The sequence below is a fragment of the Botryllus schlosseri genome, chromosome 7 (assembly GCF_051294905.1).
Source record: "Botryllus schlosseri isolate E-star chromosome 7, Bs_hap1, whole genome shotgun sequence".
NCBI lineage: Eukaryota > Metazoa > Chordata > Ascidiacea > Stolidobranchia > Styelidae > Botryllus > Botryllus schlosseri.
This window is the reverse complement of record NC_137242.1, coordinates 3,964,528-3,985,394: the sequence shown is the minus strand read 5'-3', so window position 1 is coordinate 3,985,394 and position 20,867 is coordinate 3,964,528. Positions and strand designations below refer to the sequence as shown.

Sequence of the window (20,867 nt, the reverse complement as noted above, 5' to 3'; positions counted from 1 at the left end):
CAGTGATCGGAGGTTGTAGAACAGCTCACGTTGTCGTAAACTTGCTCACCTCAACCAACCCTCTTGTATATAATTTAAACCAAACGAATATCGCTCATACGTTTAAAATTGTATATCATGAATATGTAGGTGGGTAGGGTATTGAAGTATATCATTTTTAAACTTTCTAAGGTTTCGTTTGTTATCCTGTATTTTGGCTAATATTTAAAGACTGAGGCTATACCGCTATACTTGCGTAGTTGAGCATTTCTACGTATGCGTGAGCGATATAGCGCCTTTTGCGCGTATAATCAACTCTTTATTCGTTCCTCGATTCAGAATAAATGGGTACTTCATCTGTATTTGAAACAGTTTGCAAAATGTAATGACTTTGAATCATGTCTGGTACTTTGAAATTTCAACTCGACTTGAATCGTGCCTTGACTTGACTCGACTCGATTAAGGTATAATGCATATATTATGTAATCCGGCCCGCCAAGTGCTTCATTTTCCCATATCCGGCCCGCCTACCGAAGAAGTTGCCCGCCCCTGCTCTATATGGTCTAATTTTAATTGTAAACTAATTTCCGGTTTTCCTGGAAATGTCGCAGGAGAACAGTAGAGTGCGAAATTATCCAGGCTTGCTGTAGGTTGCCATTCTCAAGCTTATGAGGAGAAACTCTGATTGGATATGAACTGTAGTTGATTCAATTTTCAAGTTTTTTCAAATTCAATAATTCTAATTTTAATCAAGTTTAATCAAGTGTAGCTAGAATTCTAATTCTAGATGAATTTGGAAAAGTTGAAAGTTTTGTAGTTGTCAAACTCTGGTTGTTTATAGCTTTAATGGGACGACCTGTTGGCTCCTTAGTTTATCGTAGTCGATAAACACTTGTGACTTGTGGTTTTAAAACCGCAAAATTGAAGCCGCTTCGGCCCACGTAATTATAGAAATTTCCGCTGTTGTAATTACATTTTGCTTTTGATACATATGACAAATTACAGCATGTCCGTGGTACTAGAAATTATCGTCGCTACAGTGACACTTTACATATTCGTCGCACAACTGACATTTTACGTCCGAAAACATGGATGCCGTCAGCCATGCTACAAAGGCTTACCTATAAAGCTCTCGGCACTGATGGCGGTCACGTCTGCGACGGGATTTTTGTATGCAGCATTCGAAACAGCGCAGCACTTCAGCTCCTTGTATCCCGGGAATCTTACGCAACACCAGTCAGCAACATTGTTTTCGTTCACGTCACTCTGCTACAGCGTCGTGATTATACTCATCTATTCTGTGTTATGGACGAGACAGCGTACACTGTAAAAAATATCTTCGGTAAATCCCGAGCTTAGGCTCGGGTATGACTCGATTCAACCCCTTTCCTAGTTTTTTCCCCAAAACGTCGACTCGGTTTCAGTGCATTCCGATTCACGCGAGATGTCAACCGCATGCGAGGTCGGAAATTACCGAGGATACCATTACCGAAGATAGAACCTTACCGAGAATGGTCATTACCGAGAATAGACACAACTGAGAATGGGCATTACCGAGAATACCATTACCGAGAATGGACCCTACCGAGAATAGACATTACCGAGAATGGTCATTACCGAGGATATATACACCACCGAAAATGGACATTACCGAGAATGTACCCTACCGAGAATTACCGAGAATATATTCATTACCGAGAATAATCATTACTGAGAATGGACAGCATCGAGAATGGACATTACAGAGAATGAACAGTCCAATGTCAAGAATCCAACTTACTAGGACGGACGTTGCCGAGATTAATACCTGAGAATCGACACCGAACGTGACAATCATGTGATAAATATATTATATTGCATTCTCGGTAATGTCCATTCTTGAGGATGGATCAACATCAAAAAGAACTGTGACATCGGGCACTCTGGGCCGAGGTGGATGTTAGAGTAAAGGATCGCTACTGATGCGTGTCACATCATCGCGCTTTCGGGGCGATCATGATAGCTGATTATTCAGTACAGAGCAAGAATGGGTAATTATTTCCATCCGCGCTAAACGATGTCAAACATGTTACATTTTGACCCGCCTTGTAACCCGTATTCGTGTTTATCTAATGCGTAGTGCATAGCCTAATGTGACATTGCAACAATGAAGGTTTGGTGACTTTAATTGTCGCGGCATATTAGTAGCTCGTATCGCGGCATATTAGTATAGGTGATTATTTGTTCCGCTATCTCAAATAGCCTAAGCCTACTAACTATGACACAGTAGATTCAGTTTTGTGGCCACCAATGCTGCTCTTTCAATTTTATTTCACTTGGCATAATGAATGGAGTGCTGTGTAGCAAGCGCTTAATATATAGACATGTAGCAACGATCACTCAAACAGGCACGAAGCTCCAGTATTTCCGTTTCGCTTCAGCAGGCACGACAAAGTTTCGCCAACTTTGTTTGCTATTATATATCGACCCGAGAGAGGTCTTTTGAGGTCAAGAAATTCCCGCGCGAATGGATGCGCGTACCACGCATTTCGCCAGAACACAGCAGAGGTAACGAACGCAGTGCGGTTTCACGCCGACAGTCGGCCATGAATTGGGTTTGTCCGGCATCAGGCTGTATTTCGAATCAGTTTTCATCGCAAAAAGCCTTCCTGAAGCATGTGCGGATTATTCATAGTTTCTGCAACACTTTCAACTGCAGGATGGAACCGTGCAATGGGGAAATCCCACCGTTTAAGACTTATAATAGCTACAGGATGCATCTTTACCACAAGCATGTAAAACGAACAGTGGTAAACTCAGATTTCGAAGCAGATCTGCGTGTTTCCACCCTTGAACCGTCGGATCAGTCACAGCAATCAAGAGACTGGAAAGTTAATGACAGTTTGCCCAACGTTCATGATGTATTTTTTCGATTTGCTTTGCAATGTCGCGAAAAACATCTGTTGCCAATTTCGGTGTCCCGTGACATCTTATTCGGCGTAGTTGAGCTTTTAGAAACATTTAAAAATGCTTGTGCTACCAACAATGTTGATAATTTGCCAGATCTGAGGCAAATGAAGGATCAAACACCGAGTGACTATCAATTTAAGAAATGTTTAACAAGCATAGGTCTTGTTGAGCCCGTTAAAGTGCTTTGTGAAGGGGATGAGGGCCAATCATATCAATATATTCCCATATTAAGTACTCTGAAAAGATACTTGGAACACAAGGATGTAATTGAAAGTGTAGATGCCAATATGTCTTGTTCTTCGGCTCATGGGTTTCTGTGCAACTTCTGCGATGGTGACTTGTTTAAAAATAATCAGTTTTTTAAAGGTGATCAGAGTTTGCTGCGCATCCATTTATATTTAGATGACGTCGAAATTTGTAACCCATTGGGAAGCTCGAGAAGTATACACAAGCTTACTTGCTTTTATTTTACGCTTGGAAATGTGGAAGTGAAGTTTTTGTCAAACTTGAGGAATATTCATCCGGTCTTGATTGTAAAAACTTCCACTGTGAAAAAAATGGGATATCATGCGATAGTCAAGCCGTTGATTCAAGATTTAAAATCCCTGGAAACATCTGGAATGGATGTAACTCTTTGGAATGGCATGACAAGGCATTTCAAAGGTAGTATAGCAACAGTCACTGGTGATAATTTAGCAAGTCATGACATATCTGGGTTTCGTCGTTCATTCAGTAGCGGTCGTATTTGTAGATTCTGTATGTGCCATTATTCAGATTTAACTGTGAAATTTTCTGAAACAATGTTTGAATTGAGGTGTCCATCCAACCATGAGCTGCATGTCCGTGATGTAGCAAGGCACTCATCACTCGAAAGAGCATATGGAGTGAGAATAAGTAATCCATTTTCTGATCTTTTAGCGTTTGATGCGATTCATTGTAATGTATTCGACGCTATGCATGATTGCCTTGAGGGCTGTATCCCTTTAATCCTCGAACTTGTCATAAACAAGTTGATCATTCAAGATTGTGACATGACAAAGTCAGATTTTATTGAACTTGTGCAACAATTCCCCTATGGCAAGTATGAAAGCCGTAATAAGCCTCGCTACAAAGGTAAAGTTTCGACATTGACTGCAACACAGAGCTGGTGTTTCTTCAATCATCTGAGTCTCATGGTTGGTACAAGAATCGATGAACAAAATGATGTATGGGAATTGTATTTGCTGTTATCAAATATATGTGACATTGTATTTGCTAAACGTGTTACGGTTGAGATGATTCATTCACTAGATGTGCTGGTTGTTGATTTTTATAGCGAGGTGTTGAAGCTGGCACCAGAAATAATTAAGCCGAAGTTCCATTATTTATTACATTATGCGAGCGGAACGAAAATCTGGGGCCCGATGTCGCATTTGTCCAGTCTAAGATTCGAATCTTACCATCAGATCGTAAAAAAAATTTGTAGAATTTCTGGAAACTTCAAAAACATAACTCATACTGTAGCCACTCGACTTCAGTACAGAAAATGTTGGGAAATGTCTTCTCTCAATTGTTTGCATGATGATCCAATGAATATCGAGCTCGTAAACATATCATGGAAAGATATACCAAGCCACTATGTTGCATTTCTTGGAATACAAGATATGGAAGGACAAGTATGTTCTTCGAAATTATATGACAATGGATATGAAACATATGATAGGCAGGGGATTTATGTTGTAAATGAGAATGATGATGGACCAATATTTTGTCGTGTAGAATATATTCTATATTTCAATGAACAGTGGCACATGTGTGGTGAATTGCTGAAGTCGAGATTTGTACGACATTTACACTGCTATGCTGTGGAGGAAACTGGTACTGTTTACGTTTTTCAGCCCGGGGAAATATTTTACCAAAGGCCCCATGATGCATACTTTATTGGCAAATCACAGTACATTAGGCTGCATCAACAAATATGTTTTAAGTTTGAAGCCTAAAGATAATTGAGCTCATACAGTTCAGTATGTTGATCGAAAAATATTGCTTTCACAACTTTTTTGCAATTTTCATTATTTTGATTATGACTATTGTATTTTACAGATACACACTCTAGCTGGTTATCAAATTACCACTGTGATTGCTGTACAGTTGAATATGAAACTGCTGGTTAGTTATGGTGAGATTAAAAGAGTGATCACAGTAGATCACCAATCTGCAGTTCCTGATGCTGTGAAAAATGTATTTCATGATGAAATTGGGGACAATCAATTCAAAATGGAATATTATGACAACACATTTGAATCATACGTCGAACTTTATGACATGTCGGCAATTGCAGATGGACTAATGTTGCGGCTGATTTTGAGCACCAGTGGCAGTAAGTGAAATGTAGGATCAGTAGGCTCATTCATGAGAGAGATGAATACTTACCTACTCATATTTTTTCTTGCAATAAATTAGATTAGAATTAGAATACTGTTATTTCGCTATAATTTTGTGAAATTATGCAACTATAATTATCTACCGTAGTTCTCCAAGTCTGATCAGATGTGCCTTGGTGAATTAGATTCATCCCTCATCGAGTCTATTTTTATTGGCGCAGAAGGAACCTCTCCAAAAACCAACAACTCTGTTGTTGAACAAAGTGACTTGACTATACTCGGCTCCGATTGCACCAGCACGATGGCTTCAGGATGGCAATCTAACGAAGACGTAATGCATAGTGAAACGTCAAGCATTGACAATGTTGGATACTGCTGTGATTCTTCATTTCCTGACCTGCCTGTTGAAGATTTTGAACCTGAAGGTATTGATTGACTTACGCTGTGAATTATTAATATTTTCCAAATTCCTTATCCTTCTCTTCAGATGAAAGTATATCAAACAGTACCTTGTCGGGCTCCAAGGCATCTACCAGTTCAGCAGATTGTGACGAAAACAACGAATCATTGCCATGGCCCAACGAATATACGATTTCTTCACCAAAAGCCATAGAAAAGGAAGTGAAGCAGTGTGGAAACACAAAGACAAAAGTACTTCCACGAAAATTGAGACTGCAAATTGTTCATTACCTGTTTTGCGACCTGCGGCAATACACCAGGTGACCTAAAATATAAATAAGAAACCTTTCTTGTATATGACGATAATTGCAGTGGCCTAAAACAGTCATTATTCCTAGTCTATATCCCACAAGACGACAATACGATGCGCCAGTAGCTGCTTTGATAACGAAATATCCTTGGATGCAAGATCGTTTGAAATTCGATGGATGTGTAAATTACGTGAGCTGCTTGTGTTTGAACATTCCAAACATTTCTTCAAATAGCTTACGTTGCAGGATTCTTGGAGAAAACAGCTCATAACCCAGTTCCAGGAGTACCGTAGGGGCCTTGAAAATCCTCTTGTTACAGAAAAAAAGCAAAAACATGGAAAACACCGTCAGGGTAAACGGAAACATACGGACGACCTTGTTGTGGAAACATCGAGTGAAAGGTGCACCAAACCTCGAATGTCATCATGCATTGTAAGAATTTTCAAATTCTTCATTGTTCATTAACGTTTGTTACCTGTATAATGGGTGAGAGGGGGAATATTGGGATAGTGATAATGAGCACAAGAGAATAGCATATTTTGAAACAACAACATTAATAATAACTGAAATCAATTTAAACATTTCAAAAACTCTACTTGCCATTTCTCTGAAATCTCAAATCAGATAGCATGCAGCATAGTATGACCTCCGGGGCGCGTGTTGGTGACATGGTCTATAACGCACAGCGTCATGCGAATTTGTCAACGCATGGGTTCCCAAACTTTTTATATTCTCGATCTCAAACTTTTATTGGAATATCCCCCACGACCTGCCTCCGCAGATTATTGAAGAAATTGGTCTGCACCTTCGCCCAAACCTACTCTTGGCCTATGCGACAGTCTATCGACTATATTCGCGCAGTAATAGCAATCACGCAATTATAAACTCGTCAAAACTTGACGATGAAAAATGCCTCTGACCATCTCTGATTAGAAAATATATTTTTTCTTGTAGATTCCAACCGTATACCCTCCGGAGGATGAGCGTAGCATCGAAGCGCATCAAAAGGAAATTATGACTGAGTGGAAAAGAAGCCGAAACGCTGATAAAAACACAATCAAGGATAGGATGAAAAGGACCTTTAAAGATCGTCGACATAAAGTTATCGAAGGGACATCAACAACGAGTCTGTTGCGTGCGTACCCAGTTTTGGCAGATGCTCATTGGGTAGGTATAAAGTATTGGTTTCAGGCACGATTTATAAGCCCTGTGTGCATACATACGAAACGCACAAGAATGAATTACACTATGATATATATTTTATATATTTTTCGTTAAGTGTATAATATTCTCTATGTATTGGTAGAACATTATACATAGTTATGACCAGTACGTCACCGGACTTGCACGTCAATTTGAACTACTAATCAAATTGAAGACCACCCATGGCATGGTATGTTATGAAGTCAATATTTCCCACTGTTCAGATTTTGGAAGAAATGAAAATGATTTGTCAGAAACAAGACTGTTCCGACGATACTTACTCTGTCGACCTGACGTCAAAGATTTTGGAGAAGAGTTTTAGCTCAGCATCAAGATTCATACTACCACAGGATAGTCCTGTGGAAATCACGAAGTTAATGAGTAAGTAGTGTATGCTTTAACCTTTGATGTTTTTATCCTTTCACGGGTTGCCCAACACATGAGCATGTGGTTTCACAGCTCAAAAACTCACCCTAACCCCTAATATAATCCTGAAATTAACCCTTCCCTTGTATATATCTTGACCCCAAACCTATTCCAACAGGTACCCCCTTTACTTTATGAACCGCAAAAGTTCGAACTTTCGCTGACTACGTTATTTGTTATTTCGGGAATCATTTTCTGTCCTTTTATGCTTCATCTGAGTTGGCACTTCGTTTTCAGGTACTCAAAAACTGGACTGGATGGTTTACATCCCAACCATCTTCAAAGAAAATTATGACAACTTCCTGATTGTGGACAAGGTGTGTTGATCATTGGTATTCCTCAAACTGCAGCTAAACATTTCCATCCATTAGATTTTCTGTGCGCATAGACCGTGAAAGCACTGCGCATTTGCGCACGTGCGCAGCTTAGAGGGAACATTGGTTATAATTAATTAATTAAATATAATTTACATAATGTTCCAGCCTCTGCCTACCCGCCCACATTATAAATCACTGATCCACAAACCTCACACTCATTTAAACCAGTGGTTCCCTTTTACGGCGTGAGGGCCAAATTTAGAATTTCAGAGTACGGCCGGGGCCGCACGAATACCAGGGCAATGAAAGGAACCCAAAATTGTCACCAAAATATAGAAATTGGCATTGTTCCGATCATTCGCTTGACGCCATTGGCCATTGTGTTGCTGCGCTCCCGTTGTTCAGAACAATCAACCTTTGCTGGCTATTTCGGAGTAGTTTTATTGCCCTGGCGAGATTTCAATTCGTATTTTTGGAATCAGTGCGACATTTGCTTTCGATAAACACCGACATATCAAATTATTCGGACGCTTGGGTCGCGAGCTATAGGAGTAGGACTACCAATTATGCTGCTTTTTGCCGGCTAAATAAGCAGTACGCATCTCGGCGTATTCAATCGTGAGTCACTTGTTGGAAATCTATCCGTAAATTAGTTATCAATACCCAAACAGCACTTCGTCAGGCCCCCCAGAACACTTAGGTCTTGGGCTCCCATAGGGTCATAAACCGACCCCCGTGCCGTTGTTCGCTTCTGCCACGAAATCAGTATCCCCGTTCAGTGAGCCAGCGCGGAGCGCGAAAATTTTCGATAATTCAAAATAAAATAGGTCAATAGGATCGGGAATTGCATATATAGTGCTATTTAATTACTTGTCCTCTATGCTCACGTAATCAGATTTACCGATAGAGCTGAGTGAGGGGTCTTGGAAACTGTAGGGCCCGTAAATAATAATTAAACATATTCGGACGGGCGGAGCCGTTGGTACGACTTCGTTACGTGATGTTATTTTTTATTTCGTGACCTCCAGTCTGCTGTATCAAAAAATATAGAATCGCCCAAACGTACTAAACTAAAAGATGCAAACTATTTCAAATTGGTAGTTCTTCACTGGCATATAATTCTTCCCTTCAATTATACCCATATGTATTTTGAATATACATAACGAAGTTTTCGGTCAGCGTAAGGGCAGTTCTTTTCGGCCATGGTTTTCTCGCTGCCGATCGTTCTGGCACACTTATTGGAGTCGCATGTTACATGGCCTAAAACTTTATATGTCTTCGTGCGGCGTGGCGCGGTAATGGCTAACGCCGATATGCCCACTTCTATAAATCTTGCGTATTTTATCTTTGTCGAAGAGTACCCAATAAGTAAGGTACTTGGAAAGTTGAAATCGCGCGCAGCGCGAAAAATCTTTGAAAAAGTTGCATAAAATTTCATAAAATACTCTATAATTTATGCTGATTCACTAAATAATTTTGGGCCCCCTTCGAGCTCGCTCCCCCAATTCAGGGGCTTGGGGTGCGGCAGTAACGGTCCTGTCAATATCTCTAACTATACTTATATCTATAGGTACTGCCCGTTCAACTGGAAAGTTCGGGCACATTGCAATGGAACAGCAGTGACGTATTCTTAGCAGTCTACTCACAACTAGGGCTGGGCAAAATCGAGTACCTAAGTGATTCGATTCTGAATCACGTAATATGCTTCGAGTCGAGTAATCGAGTATCACCCATAATGACGTCATAACGGAATGTAATACATTAAAGCTCAAATATGCACCGTTTATGCCACCGCAAAAAATATATTGCCTGTTATCCATCACATAAATGATACTTTGGTATTTTTCAGACCATACCGATTTCATTCCACTTGGTGACAATGTTGTGGGATAATCATGTCTTCCGAAATGTGCTATGTCCAGTAACCTTCGTAGCTTTGTACTATATTTTTCGTTTGCTACGATACCGCCAATCAGGGTTTCAAGGCCTCAACAGTGAAAATTGGTATCGATACTATAAATCTCGTTGATGAGGTAACTTTCAGTGGCGAGAAGCGTATTATCTTAGTACTCGAAAAATCGTCGTTTACTACTCGACTCGAATCATTAAAATTAATACTCGATTCAGATTCGAGTACTCGAATCATTATGCCCAGCCCTACTCACAACTTGCGTGCAACCCTAATTGAAAACTCCAGACTCCAAGCCAAGCAAGAGCATTTTATAAATATAATTTTTTTTCATAGATCGATTTCTCAATATTTTTGTGGGGGCCGCAAGAAGGCTAGTTGGGGGCCGCATGCGGCCCTCAGGGCTGCGGTTGGGAATCGCTGATTTAAACTATTCCATGGATACTGGATATTAGTAACGTTTATATTTCGTAGGAACCGAAGAATGTCTACCCGACCATCGCATTCAATTCTGAGACGGAAAAGTGGACGATTCATTTCGATGGAGAAGTTGTGAAAGGTTTATTTGGTTTTCACCATGCTCTAGCATGCCTGATAGCTATTTATTGGGTTTTCAATGTGAAGTTTGCTCCTTCATCATCAAACTCCTTGAACTTTATCGCAACTTTTCTCGCCGAGCTTCCAAACGTCAAGCCAACTAATGCTGTTCGTAACAAGATAAACATGATATTCGATGAATAATGGTTGTATTATGATTTGTGGCGGTCCTGTTTTTGCCATCTTTGATGACTGCCAGCAGTAATAACTTGTGTTGTGACGCTTAGCATTGGTTTTTTAATTAATCGGTGCTACTCTATAGTCGTCCTTGTCGATATTAATTCGCAAAAAATTTGTAATGATCGTGGCCCAAAATTTGGTCTTTTGATTATATTTTTGGATTGCTTAACGCATTGGCAACCAATTGGCCTAAACCTTATAAGCACCATTGTTCAGTTGTTAGCACCAGCACATAGCGTGCTCATTACACAATAAAATTTTCAACTTGAACAACAAACATATGTTGTTTGTTTACCTGTAATAATTACGCTTCATTATGAATTTGTGACCCTGCAGGTTTCCAATATTGTTCATTGTACTTTCATGGAACATTGCTTGATTTGCTGCATACACTGTTCTTTAATCTGCAGACTGACTACTGATTTTGTGTGTTTAAGGTGAAAGGTCAATGACAATTATTTGTCAGGCTCGGTTTCTTGCAATCCTAGTCAGTCAGCACAGTTATGATTTGGGTGAGGTGAAAGGTCAATGAAAATATAGGTGAAAGGTCAATGAAAATTATCAGACTCGGTTTTTTCCAATCCGAGTCAGGGAGAACTAGGGATTTACCGACTTTTAATAAGGTCGGAAAGTAGTTTCCCGGGTCACAACTCGGGGAATTTTGTTCCTAACCTAATGTCGGGATTTACCGAGGATATTTTTTACAGTGTGTATGCCCATTTCTCGGTTCCCAATATTTGGGGGGCGATTATCGGTGTGGAGTTTGAAAAGGGGGCGATGAGTCGAAAGAGGTTGGGAACCACTGGTCTATAGTGTCTATATGTCTGCTTCAAAATCGCCTTTGGAAAATATATTACCGAATAAATACGTGATTGAAAGCCGGAACCTTGGTACACTGTTACATGAAATCATCGCAATGCGTTAGGTAGGCTAGTGTCAGATCAGCGCACATCTCTACCATACTCGACCTTGAAAACGAAATTGCTGCCCGAATCATTGAGTACCAACCGTGAGACTTGGCACAGCGTTCGATACTAAAATCAAGACATACCATGCAAAAGCTCATGTCATGACGGATCTAGCTAAGGAGCATCGTTAAAATCAATGGAGACCAATACCGGCTTTGCGTAAAATATGTTTGCGGTAAATGACGAGTCAGCTCTCACTCGACTTAGGAAACGAAATTACTACTAACATAGTTCAGTGACAAACTTGAAACTTGGTACAGCGTTCGATACTAACATTACCGTACCAAATTTCATGACCGATCTCGGTATGGAACATCGTCAAAATCAATGGACACCAATACCGGCTTTTGAGTAAAATCTGTTTGCGATACATGACGGATCAGCACACACTCAACTTCGGAAACGGAATTACTACCCTAAACTTTGAATAGAAACCCTGAAACGTAGGACAGTGTTAAATACCACCATCACGACATGACATACCAAGTTTCAAGAATTATCATGGAGTGAAACACCATCAAAATCGACCTATACCAGCAAAGATCGACTCAGCGCATATGACGGTAACCGAGTTCAGATATAGATACGATTGTTAAATCACACCTTAAGGGCAACTAGGGCATGTTGCCCCGGTTGCTCGGTAATTTTATGAATAGGAGAGTGTAAATCACCGTTTCTTTATTGTGCGCGGCTTTGAGAGAATAGACAGTGAAAGCTTGTTATGAGCGCTACCGGAGCATGCCCCGGCTAGGCATTCGCAAAGCGAAAGCACGGAAGAGAATTCGATTTTCGCAGAGACTTCGCTATATATGGGCATTTACAAGCGAAAGGACAAGAAGAATACGATTTTCGCTTTGATTTCGGTGCGTCTATAAATGGTAAAGAATTGTTATTCAACAGAATTTTAGGTGGGGCAATGCCCCAGTTGCCCTATAGGACGAGCCGCCACTGCTCACAAGACAAAAATACCATCCCGCAGACAAAATTATATGCAAGTGAAGAAACACCAATTTGAAATCTGGTGCGTCTTTTAGTTTAGTAGCCTACGTTTGGGCGATTCTGTATATTTTGATATAGCAGACAGGAGCTAGGTCACGAAATAACATCATGTTACGGAGTCATACCAATGGACCCTACAGTTTCCAAGACACCTCACTCGGTTCTACCGGTAAATCTGATTAGGTGAGCAGAGAGGACAAGAAATTGATAGCGATATATATGCAATTCCCGATCTTATTGACCGATTTTATCATGAACTATCGATAATTTTCGCGCTGACTCACTATACAGTACGACTGATTTCGTGGCAAAAGCGAAACAGCGTGATTGCTGGGGGCCGGTAGATTTATCACCCTATATGGGAGCCCAAGACCTTAGTCTTTTTGGGGGGGCCTGACGAAGTGCTGTTTCGTTCCTGAACAATTGGGCCTTACAATATGGGGGAGGGCGCCATGCCATGATATTCTCTTAAACCGGGTGTTCGATTAAGCAATGGATTAGTATCGCACTTCCATATCAATACTATGATTTGCATTCCATGATGTGGACGACTGCTAAGTGCTTATTCTGTCAAAAACTGACACCTGGGATGCATCAATATGAATCAAGATCTCTACACCTTCCGCATAGCGCCATTTGCAGATTTTGACAGTCCACGCGTTTTCACACATACTTACTTGAGTAGATTTGAAGTCAGTGAATTCTACTTCAAGTATTTTAGGTTTCTTATGAAAGAAGCACTTCTACTCGTACTTGAGTAGATTTTTTCACCGCTACTTCTACTTGAGTAGCTTTCTTGACTACTTTGACCAACTCTGCTGTTATTTAGAAAATACCTAAATAAAAATAAGTTTGGTCTGTTTTTTTTACCGGCCGGGTAGCTGCTGACGAAAAATTAAACGCTAGGTTCGCTTGCGATGGCCTGGAGTTGAATCGAAGATTGTTGATTGATCTGTTTTTCACGTCAGCTCAGATATTGGATTAAAAAAGGTAAACAGTTTCACCAGCGGCCTTGTGCCGAAGTCCGCATGACTTTCTCCTGCTTATAAGCAATTTGGTCGAAAGGCTGTCGCGGGTCCTACGGAGTCGTCTCGCGAGCCTCACTTTATCAGGATGTGGATTTTCTACGGAAAGCATTTAAACATACATCGAGCTAAAAATCTGCCCAAAGAAACATACAATACGTAAAGAACTATAGTTTCATACTTAACAGTTCTCCCATAAAAATCTAAAAATCTTGTACACCCAGTGTATCTTGCGATACAACTCTAAAGCCAGGGTCACCCCGAAAAATTTTCATAATCGAATCTCAGGGGGGAATCCCCCGGCTGGGAACCACTGAACTAGGCCAAGGTATGGGTGTCTGATTGAGAGACTAGTACTACAGAGATTGTAGTCTACAGTCTGTATACTAGTACAGTCCGTTTCAAGTCATACTATTCCTTTACTTTTATCTCAATCTTGCGGTGATGTCAAATGATAAAATTAATAAACTGAACTGAACGAAACTATCGAATGTTTACATTCAATACTGACCTACAGTCTCTATGCTGAAATAATTGATCGAACCTGTGATAAGAGCAAGGAGATCAAAATCGAACACTAGGCCTAGGTGGATGTCAGATTGAGAGACCATATAATTGGTCGTTTCGGCGTCCTCCTCTCTGTTCATTACATCACAATGTATCTTGCATATCGAAAAATATAACATTGTGTGTCAGTGTGTGTGCTGAGCGGATGAAGATGTTTGATCGTACGATAATTATTACGATTAAGTATTTCATGGTATCCTATTGGTCTTTCCTCGCATGACGGTAGCTGGCGCACATGATCCACGTCTTGCGACTGTTGTCAGTAAACACAACAGGGTCATTCCCCGTCTGGATAAATCACCCCTACTGTACAGTGGACAGTTGTACAATGTACACGCGTTCGTTAGTATCATATTCGCAAGGCGCATATCTGCTGTAGGCGTGCGTGACTACGTGTCAGAATTAATAGGAGCCACGTTTCATTATCTTCATTTAGAATCATTTTTATCAGTTCAAAACATCAGAAGAATGCAATTCAATGAAACACAGGATGGAGTCGAAACGATTTAAATTAGTATTTTTATCAAACACCTACGTTCTCCTACAAATGATAAAAGGAACATGTAAATATGACAGATACGCATGCTCACTGAATGAAAAGTAGCGGAAGATAACATAAAATGGAACAGAAAAAGGAACTTGCATGAAATCCAGAACCCAAACAGCACTTCGTCAGACCCCCCAAACGTTGTTCTTTGGCCCTATAGGGTGATCAAGCAGTCTTCTACCCTTACGACGAGCCTTTATCCACTACGAGAACGAGCGAATTTTAGTGTCATGAGCAGTGGTGAGTAATCGCCGGTATCATGAGCAGTGGGGGAGTAATCGTTGTCTAGTCGCGGGAAAAGAAGCAAATTCATAACTGAACTTTGCTAGTATATTGGGAATTGCGTGTGATCAGATTTACCGGAGGAGGTGGGGGAATAAGTGGTGTCTTCGAAAATCTAAGTCAAATACATACCAGGCTACCTTTACCAGGCTAAACTGATATAAAAACTTCTTTCGTGAGATACACACGACTCCTAACTGGCATTTCGTCATGGGCGCAACATATTCTCCCGCCGGTGGTATTTGTACTATGGGGTTCTGATTGTCAAGATAGGGCCATGGAAAACCATGATAGGACTATTAGGCGCCGGCCATTAAGGCCCATATAAACAACGTACAACTGAACAAATATATATCGAAGGTTTAGGCAAACACGCGGCACTCATTTTAGGCCGAGGTTCTCTCGCTGCCGATCTTTTGGCAGGACACTTCGAGCAGTAGTATGTTGGCCAAAATTTTGTATGTCTTTATGTGCTGTGGCGTGGTAGTGGCCGGTGCCAAAATGCTTCTTCTATAAATTATGCGCATTTTTTTCTTGGTGAGAAGAACTCATATTTAAATAAATAAATCTAGCGACATGAAGTCGCGCCCGGCGCGAATAAAATTTTCAATTTGAATAAATATCCATAAAAAACGCATCCATGTTGGCCTGGACCATCTTGAGCTCGCCTGCCCAATTGGGGGATTCGAGATGCGGCAGTTACTTATGGCTACCATATCGTCATAATCAACAAGGAAGGAAACGACGTAGTTTATTTTTGTCCTTGATGTTTTTGCGGCATATACACCGACTCGTGATAGACATACACAGGATCTGTGCATATGCAATATGCATACCATGAGTGCATGATGTGCATATGCCGCTGGACAAGGAAGGTACAGATATAGCCATGTATGGCTTTCTATAAGTCTTGCACCAACCCTCCATGCTATCCCAGTAATGCATGAGCGCCAAGCAGGGAAGTCATGGATACCAGTGTTGCTAGGTCTTTGGTCTGACCCGGTCGGGGATCGAAACCACGACCTACCGATCAAGAAGCCGGATGCTTAACCATTACGCTACGCTACGACACTTTTTATTGGTGTCAAGTTTGGTGGTTACAGATAAAAAAAAATCCATTACAGATATAAAAGACAGGAAATTCAAACAAATCATTCGGTTCGCTTGAGACTTGACCTTCTTAAGTCACTAGGCCGAAGTGGATGCCATGCAGATTAAACCCAACTGGTCGTTTCGGCATTCTCCTATCTGTTCCTTACATCGCATTGAGTCTTATGTATCGGATTGTACATCGTGTGTGTCATGATCGGTTACAAATATATTCTGACGATCATCATTCATCTGACGGACCTTGCAAACTGGCATTCCTTACACAACGTGAATATGTGATTTAGTATTGTAATATTCACTCTTGCCACGAAAAATCCATATGTTTAAATATTTGAATAACATAGTTGCAGTACTTGACATTATTTGTCGAAATAGTGAGTAATAGACCCATGCGAGAGGACAAATGCATCATGACATCGTAATAGGTTTCGCGTTATAAGCTTGCAGCTTGCGGAGATTTGACGTGCCACAATCATAGGTAGAATATTTTAGAATGTAAAAAAGATTGATCTGATATCAGAGCATTTGAGCAATGTAGCCTAATCCGGAGTTTCAGGCATAGTCCTACTCCGTGGAAGTATAGGCTATTGGTCATGATTAGAGCCCGACCGATTATCGGTTCGCCGATAATATCGAGCCGATATTAAACTTGAAGGAATGATCGGTATCGGCCATTGGAGGCTAAAAAATGTCGGCAATTTTTGTGACGTCCCAACATGATTGTAGGAAGTCTGAAAACTATAATTCGTGACCGCTAATCATGAAATATTTGGATGTTTAATACAGCTTACACTTTCAAGGTGTCCAGATGCATGCCTTCCTAGTTTATTTCGTGTTCAAGTATGGCAATGGCTGTTTCCTAGTTTTTGATGATGCCGCGGGCCGCAGCATCAATAATAGGGATATTCAATTTCAATGTATAATTTCCAAGTAGGCATTATTTGACGGGGTCTTATAGACACTAGACAGGCATTCCCCAAACATCGTGGAAATGTAATTTATTATTGTACTATTCACGCTTTGTTTTTTTGGCGGGTGTAATTTTTGTAATTAATGACATCATGGAGAGGATGCATCATGACATCGTAAAACAGTCGGGGTATATTATTGCAAATAGTGAACCTTTGACGTGTCACAATTTTGTGTAGAACATTTTAAAATCTACTGAAGACTGATCTGATATCAGAGCATTTCATCGGTGTAGCCTAATCCTGGTTTTGATATAGTCGTGATAAAATATAGGCTATTGTTACTATCATTGCCAAAGTCAAATTAAATCAGCGTTAGATTTTGCCTGATGTGGTGCTTCGTACCCCGACGGGGTCTACGGACCCTATGGTTACGGACCCCTGGAGTAGAAATGTCTTCATTGGTGTTACAGCTGTTGAGGATACTAACCTACTCGCCACCGATAATAACATGGATAAAGAGAACAAACAACACCCGCAAGTATGTAACCAACTATACGTCACGGCGGGGCTCACAGAATGAAAATGGTTGCCATACTGACCTGATTAGATTGCTATGTATATACTAGGGATGGTGTGAACCTATGAAAGGTTCTGGTTCGTGTGAACGCGAACCTTTTTGAAAGGTTCTGTGTGAACACGAACGTGAACCTCGTGACGTCATATTGATAATTACAACCCTACATTACAGTAAAGTTATAGCCTATATTGAGGTACACGATAGCTAGCGATGACTCGGGCCACATGATTCCACAATGCTGAAATACATTTTGACGTTTTACACTTCGCCAAATGTATCAAATGGGACAATCAAATGATATAATAACCCCATAAAAACCAATATCTTCCGTCGCATTGCCAACAATTTCGACGAGGACTTGCAAGGGAATATAAGCTTACGCCGTAACGGTCAAGGCCAGACCGGACAATGTATTCGGCGTCTGAGTATTGCTACGTTGATATTGAGCACAGTGTAAAACGGGTTTCTATACTTGCTACCGATATTACCCCAATAACAAGTTATACAGCAGTAGCCAACACCCCAGTCGCACGGATTTGGTTTTTATGATACAATGAACATATGAAGATGAAGATTGGCACCGTACTCTTGCTGGATTTTTTTTTATATCAGATAACGATATCAAGTTCATTGATTGGTTGAATAAGCATCATTCACTAACTACATGTATAGTGTATTTGCTCTTGATGTTGTGTGATTGCGGGTCAAGCTCAAAGCAGAGAGTCACTAAATATTCACAAACGGAAAGCTGGATATTTCGAGCAAACTTTTGTAACAAAGCAAGTAAAATTTCTGAGATTGTCAAGGTGTATGGTCGTTTAGAGTTTATTTTTTTATGCTGCCAGCGCCATGCATAGAGTGGCCCGCAATTGAAATGCAATAAATTTCAATCACAGATATTATATTGAAGTCAATATTGTAATATAAGAAAAAGGTTCACAGTGCAGAACCTACCAGGGTTCGTTTGTGAACGTGAACCTCTAAATTTCTGAGGTTCACACACAGAACGCGAACGTGAACCTCACGTTCACACCATCCCTAGTATATACCCTACTCAACGCAAGCGACAGCCTTTTGATATATTACTATTCCCCATGACAGTTTCATAGATTGTTGTGTCCGTATCAATACCGAGTCACCGTTCCGAGTCGCAAGTCCTACTCTGATTTTAACGTTTGACCCGACTCAACTCGAGACATTTTTATTTAATCACCCAGCCAATCCGAAATCGTTTAATTTTACGAGAAGGTCGCACCAAACCAAATCACAATTTTCAGTCACGAATCATCAACGGGCCACGCTTCATCATCATTAACTAGAAATGTGACGTACAATTGAATAGTATATTCATATTAAAATGAACCCGAATATTTTCGGCTGACACTAGTCAGGGGTAATCGTCAGCAACTAGTAGAAAATTCGAAATAACAGCGTATATCAACAATCATTTCATTTCAATATGATTATACTATTCAATTGTATATTGAAGTTCTGTACCTCAAAGAAGCTGTTCATATGTGACGTAATAGCTGATCTTCTACCGCATGGTAGCTTTTAAAAGTGATGAGATAGTGAAGTTAATTGGGATTTCAGTGATTTTTATAGTAGTTTTAACGTGAACTTTAAGTTCTTATATCTGAAAAAGATATATGGCACTCGAATGTATTGTTGAATACTTGAAATTCCAAAATGCCGTCGCGGGCCGCGTGTTTGAGACCTCTGGCTTAGTGTAACGATTGACCCGACTCAACTCAAGTCATTATTCATTTCATCAACCAGTCAGCCCGAGCTCGAGTAATGACACGAAAGGCCGGTCCAAGTTCAAATCACAATTCTCAGTCACGAATCATCAACGGGTCATGTTTTATCATCATGATCAGATAATGTGACATATAGTCGATCTTCTATCGCAAGGTAGCTTTTGAAAGTGATGTGATAGCGAAATTTGATGAGTAGCTTCCGGTTTGTGGAGTAATTTTAGAGTGAATTTTAAATTATCAATTCAGAAATAAAATATGTACCAGTTAGATATTGTCGTAGAAATGAAAATCCAAAATGCCGATGCGGGCCGCGTGTTTGAGACCGCAGTATGTTTCGCTAAAGTAGGCTACCTAATATAAGTAATCGTATATCACATATAGCGGGCTGAATCCAGAAATCAGACCTTGATTCTAATTTAGAAAGCGATCGGGGCCTACGATACGAATATCGTAGGCCCCGAAGCGATAAAGAGTAATTCCCGGTAATTCACGCATCTATGAATTCGCCCAAATGAGAATTTGGATTGGATCATGCAGGGGTCACCAACACGCGACCAGCGATCGGATTTGAATTTTCGGAACACAGCTAAGTAAAGGATTTTGAGATGCCTGCGGACGAATTGAATCAGATATAGTCGACGTATACGAAATGGAATGGATGTAACCCTCGAAATCGTCTTCGGCTCAACAGTTATAGCACGTAGTTATGGATCATTGGTATGGAATGGATGTTCTGGCGATAATGGCCACCGACCGCAAAGATGCTGCATAACGATGCAGACCTGGTCTAAGATATTTTTGGCCCGTTGAAGACAGGTATCGGAAGGCTTCTTCGTCACAGGAGGCATATTTATCCTATATTTTCAATTACCAATGTCCTTCCACTGTGATCCATGACGCCATGGCACGAAAAAAACAATGAAAAACATGTTTTAAACAAGGGCCCTGTTTTAAACACGTTTGTTTTAAATTGATTTTTGCTTCAAATACAACCCTGCCCATCGCCCATGTTAGAGAAGTAGAGCTGTACTGATGCAAAGTTATAAAAATGTCGTAGTTGAACTCTGCGGTCCATTTTATTTCATTATTGCATTCTTGCGGCCCGCGGACTTCACAGAATTTAAAAAAGCCCTCGATCCTTGTCGAGTTGGCTACCCCTGGATGTTGATGGCTTTGGTATGATGACTGACGTCTTCGATAAATCAAGAAAAATGGAATGCGGACTATAGACCCAAATTACAAAAAGATCGATTAATGTGACCATATGAATGGAGAGGTAAGTCTGTAGAATGTTTAGATATCCCTCCCTCTTCGCTTCCCTTTCACTTTCACACATAATATAGGTCCGCGACATCGCGTCGCGCTAGATCGAAAAATACGAGACAAAGGCACTAGTAGCGTGGAAATTATAACAAGCGCAAACGCACTACGTCAACGGGGTTTGTGGGAGGTTGTTTGTCAACACAAATGATAATAATCTACGTAGCC

At 40.5% G+C, this 20,867-nt stretch overlaps 1 protein-coding gene across 2 annotated transcripts; it reads left to right on the top strand.

Annotated features, from left to right (window-relative positions):
* The first annotated feature begins 3,354 nt into the window (after window positions 1-3,354).
* LOC145443794 (sterile alpha motif domain-containing protein 3-like) lies at window positions 3,355-11,042 on the top strand. 2 transcript variants are annotated; one of them, XM_080321748.1, is made up of 9 exons: window positions 3,355-3,591; window positions 5,513-5,716; window positions 5,779-6,010; window positions 6,089-6,191; window positions 6,248-6,433; window positions 6,956-7,168; window positions 7,429-7,585; window positions 7,868-7,947; window positions 10,331-11,042. In XM_080321748.1, exons 1-9 carry the CDS (start codon window positions 3,486-3,488, stop codon window positions 10,595-10,597), a joined length of 1,548 nt encoding a protein of 515 aa, XP_080177874.1. In that variant the 5' UTR covers window positions 3,355-3,485; the 3' UTR covers window positions 10,598-11,042. The 2 variants fall into 2 exon arrangements, with proteins under 2 accessions (XP_080177874.1, XP_080177875.1); XM_080321749.1 differs by lacking the exon at window positions 3,355-3,591 and adding an exon at window positions 5,170-5,287.
* Window positions 11,043-20,867: the final 9,825 nt, after the last annotated feature.